Source organism: Phoenix dactylifera, chromosome 1 (genome assembly GCF_051530095.1).
Source record: "Phoenix dactylifera cultivar Ajwa chromosome 1, Ajwa_hap1_PhDact_Kaust_v1.1, whole genome shotgun sequence".
Taxonomy (NCBI): domain Eukaryota; kingdom Viridiplantae; phylum Streptophyta; class Magnoliopsida; order Arecales; family Arecaceae; genus Phoenix; species Phoenix dactylifera.
Genome location: NC_143190.1, coordinates 60,850,682 through 60,862,310, shown reverse-complemented (window position 1 = coordinate 60,862,310; position 11,629 = coordinate 60,850,682). Strand labels below are relative to the sequence as shown.

Sequence of the window (11,629 nt, the reverse complement as noted above, 5' to 3'; positions counted from 1 at the left end):
CCCATGCTGCGGACGTTGGAAAATTTGTTGAGCTTGGGCTGCCGGGCATTGGGCTCAAACCCAGAGTTACTAGGTCTCTTGGATTACTTGCACTCAAACACAAATAAAACATTAATTAATTAATTTTATTAATAAAGATTAGCTATAATACTAATTTAAGATGGTATAAAAATTTTACTTTTGTACTCTCATCAGATAGATTTATCAATTTCATGGGGTTGTAATTGGAAGTATGGTGCAGACACCAGTGCCATGTCAGCTAGTCGCCACAAGATCCAGCTAGCTCAGCAGGTCCCAACCGATTCAGCCAGCTTGATTTTATTTTAGATTGATTTATTTTAGTTGGATTAATTTTATGTTAATTGGGTTTGTTTGCATATTGTCATTTCTGTTTATTTGCATATTGTCATTTTAGAGCCTTTTTGGAATTGTTTTATTTGTAGGGGTTTATTTGTTATTTTGTGACCCTATATATATGGGTCCATTGTTTAGGGTTTTAATGAACGATGAATAAAAATTAGTCTCCTTTCTTCTTCCTCCTCCTCTCTTCTCTTCTTCTTCCCCCTCTTCTTCTCCTCTTTCCCTCTGTCTCTCCTTACCTATCTCCGTCCTTCATCAGCTTTGGTATCAAAGCTTTTGGCAGGCTTAGCCTCTGTTGCTAAAGCCCCGATCCGGTTTATGCTGGGTTTGTCCTTGTTCTTCCACGCCGGAGCCTCCAAACAGAGCCCCTTCCGAGTGATCCGTTTCCTTTTCCTCCCCAAATAAAAAGAAAAACGGAAGTTGAACGTGGAAGCCTGAGATGGCTGGCGAAGAACCGCGCCCGCATGCTCCACCACTGCCGCCACGCGCCCTCCCGAGCACTCTGATGCCGATCCTCCATCCCGCGTTGCCGCCGACCGTGGCTGGATCCGGATGAAGAACGCCCCCGCCCTCATCTGCCGACGCGGCCCCTTCCCCGCAGCTGTCGCCGCGAAGTCCGGCCGCCACCACAAGCGGAAGAAGCTCCGGAAGAAACTGCAGAGCCCCCACGTGCAGCCCATCCAGCACGATGCCGGCCGCCGTGTCCGCTACTTCGAGACCATCCTCCACGGCGAAGCCCACCTCCGCTCCATGGAGAAGAGCGTCGCCCCTCCTCCCCGAGCCCCCACCGTCTTCAACCGCCACCGCACCCCACGCACCGATCGCCACGGACGCTGGCGTAACCACCTACAACAACCCACGAAGAAGAAACACGCTAACGGGTACGTAACAGGTTATCGGGTCGGATCGTGCCCGTTAACCCGAATCATTTTGGGTTTCATTAAAAAATGGTATCAGGCGCGAAACAGGTTGGCGGAGCGGGTTGTGCCCATTAACCCGAACACTACCAGATCTCTGTTAAAAAAAAAACAGAGAGAGCGAGAGAAAAAGAAAAAAAAAGAGAGCAAAAAAAAAAGAAAAAAAAAACTGCTCACCTTTCTTCCTCGAGAACTCCACCGCAGCGCCGCCTCCCTGCCGACGAACACCGCCGTCGAGCATCCCATCCGAGCTCCTCCGCCCGTGCCGCTCCGCCTTCGCCGCCTCCGCCCGTGCCGCCTCCTGCCGCCGTCGAGATCCGCAATCGCCCGAGCCGCGCCGCCTCGCCGTCGCCGTCCCCGCCGCTCCTGCGACCGCCCGATTGCCACCACCGCCGCCTCCTTCCCCTCCTTGCTTCACCGCTGCCCTCCTCCTCTGCTCGCACGCTGCAAAACCACCGCCTCCACCACCACTTCACCCCCCCCCCCCCCCCCCCCCCGCCCTTTCATTTCATTGAGGGTTTCAACATTGAACCCTCTTCACACCACCTCAGGCTCATTTCCCCCCCCCCGGTCCTCTTCCTTCACAGGCCGACTCCACGCTCCCTACCACCCTCCTTTCTCATCGGGCCCAAACCACCCGCACACCCCTCTCAAGGCCCACCCTCACTCCGGCCCGCCCACCCTGCTTTCTCTGATGCGGGCGCCTAACTCGTAGGCCTATTGGGCCCAATTTCAACAGGCCCTTTCTTGCGCAAGCCCACCAACCAAAATTGATCAGGCCCATAAGTTGCTTAGATCAGACCTGCCGAGTTGCTGTGCTCAAACCCGATTCGCGCTATTTGCTTCTGATCGTCGCCCTAACCCAGGTCAGGTTTCTTCCTTTACTACAAATTTTATTTGTTTATCTAAATTTAGAATTAATTAACTCTTATGTGCTCTATTGGTATTGCTTTCTGAAAATTTCAGCACACCTCCTCCAGACAACACCAAAACTCAAGTAGTGGCCTATCTTTGTTATTAATTGTAGGGTACCAAATCTTTGGGAGTCTTTGAGGCTCTATACAGCCCTGCAACACACTGAAAACTAGTACTATTTGACTGCAACTACTTATCTGAATTTATTACGTAATTCAAAGTCAATTTTAATTGCTTGAGTTAGCTTCCGATTATATTGAGCATATACTTTGCAATTTCAAATTACTTTCATGCATTAGGTCTACTTAGGAACCTCTATAGTCGGTAGGATCATACATATCTTCATTCATTTCATGCATCTATGTAGTGGTCATGTCGCATATCATTCTGAGTTCCAATTAGACATGGATTCCAATATCGAAGCCCTATTAAAGGCTATCCAAGACACCACTGCCCAAGCCCAAGCCAATAATGCCCGAATTCATGACCTAACCACAATGTCCACTCAGGTTAATGCCCGACTTGATTCAATTGAGGCTTCACTTCAGAGGGTTATTGAACCCAAGGAAGCTAGTGCCTCCCATTTATCGGGTCTTGAAGGGGACAAAACCCTAGAACAAATCCTAGAACAACAAGGCTCTGTTCGACAGGACATTTTGGTAATAGGTCTGTTCCATGTCATCATCATGCCTACCCTCGCCCTAGAGAACCCGGTCCCTTCTGTAATATTGATAAAGGTTACTAACATAACTAGAGCCCAGAGAACCTCGTGACCTTGATGAAAATATAATGAGAGGCATTAGGGTTGAAGCCCCCACTTTTGATGATCGTCTTGACCCGAAAGTCTTCTCAGATTGGTTACACGAAATGGACCACTTCTTTGAGTGGTACAATTTGTCTGACAACAAGAAGGTCCGGTTTGCTAGAATGAAGCTCATTGGTCGAGCTAAGCTTTTCTAGCAAAATACTGAACAGCTGTTAGCTAGGAGATATCAATATGTAATAACTGATTGGGTAGAGATGAAAGGGAGACTTAAAGAAAAATACGTACCCCATAACTACCAAGACGATCTCCTTAATCGATGGAACACTAAATCCACATTTGTAAGGCGCCCTGACACACGGAGCACTTCTACGGGCCCTAATTTCTCAGGCCCCACACCTTCTATAGGCCCACTCCTAGGCCCCCTCCTACTGCCTATGTCCCACGCCGAGGCACTAACGACAAGGGAATCCTTGGTGAGCCTCCCAAACCACATTCCAAAATTTGGTGTTACAAATGCCAAGATTTTGGTCACGTTACCTCCCAATGTGCTAACAAATTTTTTGTTATTGCTCAGCAAGAGCAGGGAGGTGACATAGATGACTTAGAGGAGCAAATCTATGAACCAAACCTCGATGACATTCAGGATATTGAGGAAGAGTGTGATGACAAATCTGAAATCCTAGGATGCACCCACACTACACCTAGCTCCCTTGCACAGTCAGATAGCGAGTCTGACCAGTCTACCATGAATGTAGTTGGATATGCCCTCGCACAACCCATCGAAACTAATGTTAGAATTTCTGAGCCTGCATATGCATTTACACAACACATTCATAAGTTGTATCAGAAAATTCATAAGAGCATTCATGCATGTACTGCTCAATATAAGATGCAAGCTGATTTTCGTACTAAAGAATTTCAAACTTGGGGTTACGTAATGATCTGTCTTCAGGAATTGCAGTCTCTAAGTATTGGACCATTCAGGGTGTTGCACAAGGATGGCACTGACGCCTATGCCATTGACTTTCCATTTGATTTTGGTCATAGCCTTACTCTTAATATTAAAGATTTAGTTGCAATCCCTGATGACTCTTTTGCTGCACACTCTCTTGCGCTCGATGTTTATCCTATTATTGATTCCATGCCATCTTCGTTTCTTTTTATCTTCCATCGAGCACAAAAAGAGCATATTGATTCTATTTTAGCCGAGCAAATAGTTTTTGACAGTGATAGAGGCATCCAGTGTTTTTTGGTTCGTTGGCGTGGATGACCAAAGTCCGATTACACTTAGATCCAGCATGAGAAGAGACCGCCGATTGATCTGGACTTGTTGGAGTATTATCAGGGCTTTACCGAGCCACTTTCGTCGAGATCGACTACTTTCCACCCGGGAAGAGTTGGTGCGGACACCAGTGCCAGGTCAGCCGGTCGCCACAGGATCCAGCTAGCTCAGCGAGTCCCAGCCGATTCAGCCAGCTTGATTTTATTTTAGATTGATTTATTTTAGTTGGATTAATTTTATGTTAATTCGGTTTGTTTGCATATTGTCATTTGGGTTTATTTGTATATTGTCATTTTAGGGCCTTTTTGGAATTGTTTTATTTGTAAAGATTTATTTGTTATTTTGTGACCCTATATATATGGGTCCATCCTCATGTTTAGGGTTTTAATGAATGACGAATGAAAATTAGTCTCCTTTCTTCTTCCTCCTCCTCTCTTCTCTTCTTCTTCCACCTCTTCTTCTCCTCTTTCCCTCTGTCTCTCCTTCCCTATCTCCGTCCTGCATCAAAGTGTGTTCGCTCTGCTTCCGGCGGGCACCCATTGGGCGCCAGCCTCTTTCACTTCCGGACCATCTACCTTGGTAATTGGGCCTGAGGCCCAAACTCAGCAATCTTTAGCTAAAGCGACTTGATGAAATGGGCATTCTGCCATCTTCTGGTCTTCACTGTATCACGCTTTGAGTGTTTTGGCTTTCCTTACGCTTGCTTCCACCTGCCTCGTCGTTGGACCCAGAGCTGATGCGGCCGAGGTTGTCGGAATCCTCCTCGGAATCCTTCTGCTCCTTGTCGCCAATCCATGAATACACGAACGCATATCTTGGTCCAAACCAAGGGTGGCCCAATACATTTGTAGGCCTAAGACGGATTCAGTGAATGAGGCCTTTTTTTTAATAATAAAAAAATTGAATAAGTATAAAATACTTAGAAAAAAAATATGACAATAGATAGCCATTAAGTACATTATTTCAACAAAAATGAATGTGTGCAACAAAGACAGATAAAAAGTCTTTTCAGTTTAATATAATTTTTGAATGGAAGCATGGAATAGTAATTATGCTTAAGGAAGGGCCTATGAAACTAATTAAATAACTGAAATAATGCTTGGCAATACTGTTTACCATGTCGAGCAAGAACAGAGTAGGAAAAGGTTATCCCATGGCACATCATGGTCAAGGTAAAGGAAAGAATTTGTCCAGGAAGGAACTTCTCTATAAGAGAAAGTAGGGGCATTATGGGAAATTCACTCCATCTAATTAATAAAAGTCCCATCCCACCATCTCCCCTTCAAGTGAGTACCCAAGCAGCCGCTGCAACATCACAGCACAGCAGCCATTCAACCCCCCCCCCCCCCCCCCCCCCCCCCTCCCTCCTTTTCTTTCTCCACCCTCCAAGAAGTCCATCTCCAATCCCCCTATCTTTCTTCCTGATGGCCCAGCTGGATCGATCAGGAGTAATGCGAGGGAAGGAAAACCAAGACCAAAACCAAAAAAGAGAAGGGATGAAAGATAAGAGTGGCTTCAGACGTGTATCAAGCCAACCAAATCCCTCCTCTCTCTCTCTCTCCACCCAAAACAAAACTACTGTCCCCAACTTCCCAAATTGCCCCTCTGCAGGCCAGGAAACTCTCCACCTCCCTTCCATCAATGGGGAAGACTCGTAGCCAGCACCTGTTCCCATTTTATATGAGGCCTTTGCTTCCTTTTGGTCAGCCTCCCGGAAGCCTTCCATGGGCCCGAGGCCTTAGGCGACCTTGGCCTTTGCTTCCTTTTGGTCAGCTTCCCGAAGGCCTTCCATTGGCCCGAGGCCTTAGGCGACCGAGGCGGTCGCCTAGGGCTCGGGCCGGCCCTGGTCCAGACCCTGCTCCCCTGTTTCGCTCGCCCCTACTCTGCTCCATTATCTCTTTCCTACCTTTTTTGTTTTTGATCTCTACCCCATCCATAACATAGTGTGATGTTCTCATAAGAGAAACCTTACCCATAGGGTTCTATAATCATGTGTGATCACATATGATCATGGACATCACACCTCTCAAAGCTTGTCCGGGGTGTGATCGAACCATCACTCGTGAGCAAAAAGATGCCAATGGTCTTTTGCGCGAAGGACATGGCCCAGAGTTGATGATGGGCCGGCCCTCGAGCCTAATTTTTTATTGAATTGGTCTTTGCATTGGGCCTATGTACAATTTGAAATTTTTATGCCCAAGCCCAGCCCATGATTGGCTTTAGACGTTGAGCTCCACGAACTTGCTTGATGTAGATATGGTTGGTTCTAAAATCTGCACTCGTGCATGCTTAAAAATTAAATCTCAAGTTCTCAATAGTTGATGTGATTCAAGACTTTTAGAAAATGTAAACCTGTGAATCTTTTAAAAATATTCGAACACATTATCCCTTCCTAAAGGAGTGATGTTCACAAATTGTCTGCTGGGCACCCATTAGCATCTCTCATACGAGTGCTCCTGCACCCGTGTAAGATCATCTATACATGTTTGATGCACTGATTCATCCGGTTGGTTATACACAAAATAATTATTGATTTATTTTACTAAGGAGGCGTTTGGTATGAGGTGATCATCCTAAGACCAAGAATGATATAAGTGAAGGTAATAAAATCACCACATTTGGTTACACTACGGTAATTTTATGTGGCAGTGATCCCAAATCATCCCCACCTCTCAAATTACCACCCAACCTAGTGATAGGATGCTCGTCCTTAAAGTTGAAAATTCAAGATTACCCTAGGACAGTGATCTTGAGCTGAAAGTTGAGGACTAATATGCCCCTCGGTCTACCAAAAATAATAGTATATTAATATAACATTAGTATATTGATGTAATATTATATATATTATATTATATTATATTGATTATATATATATTATTAATCATATTATTGTCATATTGCCATTCTAAGATAATTTTAACTATAGTAGAAATATATTAATGTACTTTATATTTATATAGTAAAAGTGTCTAATATATTACTTCTATTTGCCTTATTCTTTTAATCAAAATAATTATTAGAATTAAAAAATATATATTTAATAAATATATTTTTATGGAATATGTCATGGGTAATTTTGGGATTGTATGGTAAATGATCTTGGATTTCCATAGAATACTAAATAGGTTACTCATAGATACCTCGGAATCTTTAATCACTGAAACATAGCATACTAAATGCGGTGATCTTAATTCTTAAATCATCGGACCCCGCAGAATATGCAATTGCAGCCATATAGAATTCCATATTATAGTTTTCACCTATCTTTCCCATATAAATAGATAGAGGTTCCCAATTCCTTAACCAGTCCCTACTCATTATCAACTTAGATAAAAGATTAAGAGTGTTGGTGTGGTCCCTGCTCATGTGGGACCCACATCATTTGAATTTAAACAAAAAAAATGATAAGAACGAAACGACTCGCTTCGGTGAGTTAACCTAAGATATACGAAAACGGAGAGAAAAAAAAAAAGAAGAAAAGACAGGGTAGAAGAAGAGAAAGAATAGGCGCTAGTAAAGATTAACTTTAGTATATCGAATGATTAGATGGTTGATTATACCTAGATTTGGCTGAAATTTTAGTATATTGTTTCCAGCATTGAGAGCTATAGATTAAACGATTTGGATTTTTGAAAAATCTTCTCTATTGATTATTTCAAGTATCAATATTTGATAAGAGATATTTCTTATTTTATTATTTATTGTTGAAATCTGTTTTATGCTCTTATTGTGGAAGTAAAGATTAAATCTTATTGATGATTGTGCAGCCATTAGTTGATCTAGGAAAGATCTATTATAATCTAACTAACTTAAGCATATGAGGATCACAACCGGACAAACTCCAGCAAGCAGGCTTTCCTTTCTAATTTCAGGCCACACAAGTCGCACTAGACAGGCTTCTCTAGCTGAGTTTGAGCTCGATTGTTTTCAATATTCTCTAACCCGACCAACCACTCATCTCAGAACTCAGTCAACCAACCTCACTATTTTACTTTAGATTCTATGCATGCAATGTCAATGATTTAGATCAAATTTTGGTGGCAACAATATTAATCCTTTTTTTTCCCCTTCCTCTAGCGTGGAGTGAATTACTTTCCAGCACCATGGAAATACATACATATATGTCAATTTGCTTCCCTTTATGGTTGATATATTAGCTAGCTAATATAGATATTCTAGAAAATATTAATTTATCTTTTGATAAAATATAATTCTATACGAGTTGCCTATTTTAAAATTTGACAAAATCAATGTAACTCTGAAAGTTCTTACTTTGCTCCGTGAGAAATTGTCAAAATGAGAATTGCATGGAATCAACAAAGGCATGTTGACGGCAGCGGCAGCTAAACCTTCTCGACCTACTGAGTCAGTCTTTCGGAAGTTACTCGCGCCGCAGATGCCTCACACACCTTGCGTGCATGGGACGCGGAGGCATGCAAAATGAACCCACTATGCATGATGGCTTTTGCGATGAACAAGTTCACGCACGAGATCCTGCGAGTGACGACATCTCTTACCAGTCTCAACCGCCGGTGAATAAAGATATAGTAGTCAATTCTATCTGCAAAAAATAAATATAAATAAATAAACCAATTCACCCCACCCCCCACTTCTATATAAGAAGCATGACCTCCCGCCCATTCCCGATAACCCAGTTCAGAGAAGAGAAGCCCCATTAGCTTTACTCTCCTCTTCCATTCACCATGGCCTCCAAGCTTTTCTTCTCCCTCCTCGCCCTCCTCGCCCTTGTGGCCGGCTCCCACGCAGGCAGCATCGCCGTCTACTGGGGCCAGAACGGCAACGAGGGCACCCTCGCCTCCACCTGCAACACCGGCCTCTACTCCTACGTCATCATCGCCTTCCTCACCACCTTCGGCAAAGGCCAGACCCCTGTCCTCAACCTCGCCGGCCACTGCAACCCCTCCGCCGGCACCTGCAAAAGCATCTCCTCCGACATCCAGTCCTGCCAGTCCCGGGGCGTCAAGGTCCTCCTCTCCCTCGGCGGCGCCTCTGGCAGCTACTCCCTCACCTCCGCCGCGGACGCCCAGAACGTCTCCAACTACCTCTTGAGCAACTACCTCGGCGGCAACTCCTCCTCTCGCCCCCTCGGCGCCGCCGTCCTCGACGGCATCGACTTCGACATCGAGGCAACCAACGGCGACCACTTCGACGACCTCGCGAAAGCTCTGTCGCAGTTCAGCAGCCGGGGGAAAAAGGTCTACCTCTCGGCGGCCCCGCAGTGCCCCTACCCTGACGCGCACCTTAACACGGCGCTGAAGACCGGGCTTTTCAACTACGTCTGGATCCAGTTCTACAACAACCCTCAGTGCCAGTACTCGTCGGGGGACATCAGCAAGATGACCAGTGCGTGGAAAACTTGGACTTCGAGCGTGACGGCGACCAACTTCTTCTTGGGGGTGCCGGCGTCGACTGCTGCTGCCGGCAGTGGGTACATCCCCCCGAGCGCGCTCACTTCTCAGGTGCTGCCGGCGATCAAGAGCACGGCGAAGTATGGCGGGATTATGGTGTGGAACAGGTACTACGATGGGCAGAACAACTACAGTGCCACCGTGAAGAATAGCGTTTGAATTGCGCTGCATATATAGGCATATCTGCAGCTATGCTCATGTTATAGTTAAATAATGGCAAACATGGTTGCTTGCCAAGATTTCTTTCTGAAAATGCTTGTAAGAGAAATAAAGAAGTGATCCTTTTATCGGAGAAGAAAATAAAGACAGAACGAACGATGTTGCAGAAAAAAAAATACGCGATGCGGGTCAGTTGAAGACTTGTTTGTTCCCCCACTTTCACCAGAGAAAATCCTACGTACCAACCCCAACGTGGGAGAAATTATTAAATAGACCCGATCTAATAGACGGGCCAATGATCACCGGCCATGTGTGCCATAAATTTATCACCTCACTTCAAGATTTAAACATGGTGGTTATTTGACGAGTGATCTTTGACCTGCTCTACTGGACTAGGTCTACCTAATGATTTCTCGGGTACCAAAAAGATGTATATTTCTTGCATAAGTTAATTATAATGGAATATTCTACAGATGTATTGGAAGTCAAATTAGTTCTGAAATTTGAAATATTTGAAAATAAACATCTTTGACTCCATCATCTGTGTTGATCGATCTATGAAAAGAAAGGGAGGGCTTCCCATTTCTTAAAGTAGTCGCCAGTTATAGGTTTTCGCACCTCCTAGCATGTTTAGGAGTGCTCGTTCCATGGATAGATGAATGTTCGATCCTGCTACATGAAGAACCTTCCAAGAGAGAATTGGAGGTTTGGCAGATGACCAACGATACGACAATCTATATAATTGTACTGGGGAGTTTAGAATTCTAGAGATATTCCTTTCAGATTATGTCTATTATTTTTTTTTATTTCAAAAATATCTTTCCACTTTTTCCGAATCACCTATACAATCCTTGCTATGGTTCGGATTGTATCTTTTGCACGAAAGAATGATTAATCCTTTTTGCATACCATCAACCATTAGATCATACCTTGCATAGAACTCAAAGCGCTCAAAACTATCTCTTTCATCAGCTTGCACAAATCTCATAGCAGCTATTGCACGATCTAATAGTGTATATCGTAAGAAAAGGTGAATCATTCTTTGACGCGAAAGAAACAACCCGAACCCTTCGCTATGTACTATTACAACAAGAAAAAAAAATTATAATCCTTGTTTTAGATAATTAAAAAAATATCTAACTACAATCATGATAATAAATAAATAGAAAGTTAAAATTCCTAGCTTCCACCAAAATACGAAAGAAATTTGGAAAAGCTGTTAAGAAAGAAAAAGATTATACATATAAACTTTGATAGAAACCAATGAGAAATACCATCTATAAAAAAGATAAGAAAATATTTAATTATAATATTTGTGAGAGTAAATAAATAGAAAAATATAAAAGAAAACTTCAAACAAATAAGAAAAAATTTTAATTATATTATTTTATTTTTATAATTTAAAATTTATATTAAACATTTAATGCATTGCACGTGCTTAAGTGGTAGTCGAGTTGAAGATGCTATATATATATATATATACAAAATTTCTTGCTTCGTGGGCTACAACGGTTGCCTCATGATGGGCACCCGGATTGACTACTCGAGAGAATAAGGAAAGATGGTGGCCATGGGTCTAGAAATTAAATGAAAGATAGGAGATAGATCAAAGATAGGATAATAAGGAGGGGTAATGTTGAAAACAAATTGGAGTTATAATCCCATGAAGATTATGCACAACTATACTAAACAGATATGGGGAAAAAAGGAAGTCGGATTGGCAGTCTCTCTAAGTTACACTAAACATCATGAGACTTTATGATTTGGTTGAATCAAGAATATGATGAAAAAAGTTGTACAC

General features: G+C 43.4%; 1 protein-coding gene across 1 annotated transcript; it reads left to right on the top strand.

Moving 5' to 3' along the window:
* Positions 1-8,890: 8,890 nt before the first annotated feature.
* Positions 8,891-9,959, top strand: LOC103696799 (acidic endochitinase-like). Its single transcript, XM_008778516.6, has one exon. The coding sequence runs from the start codon at positions 8,944-8,946 to the stop codon at positions 9,826-9,828; it is 885 nt and encodes a 294-aa protein (XP_008776738.2). The 5' UTR covers positions 8,891-8,943; the 3' UTR covers positions 9,829-9,959.
* The last annotated feature ends 1,670 nt before the right edge of the window (positions 9,960-11,629 follow it).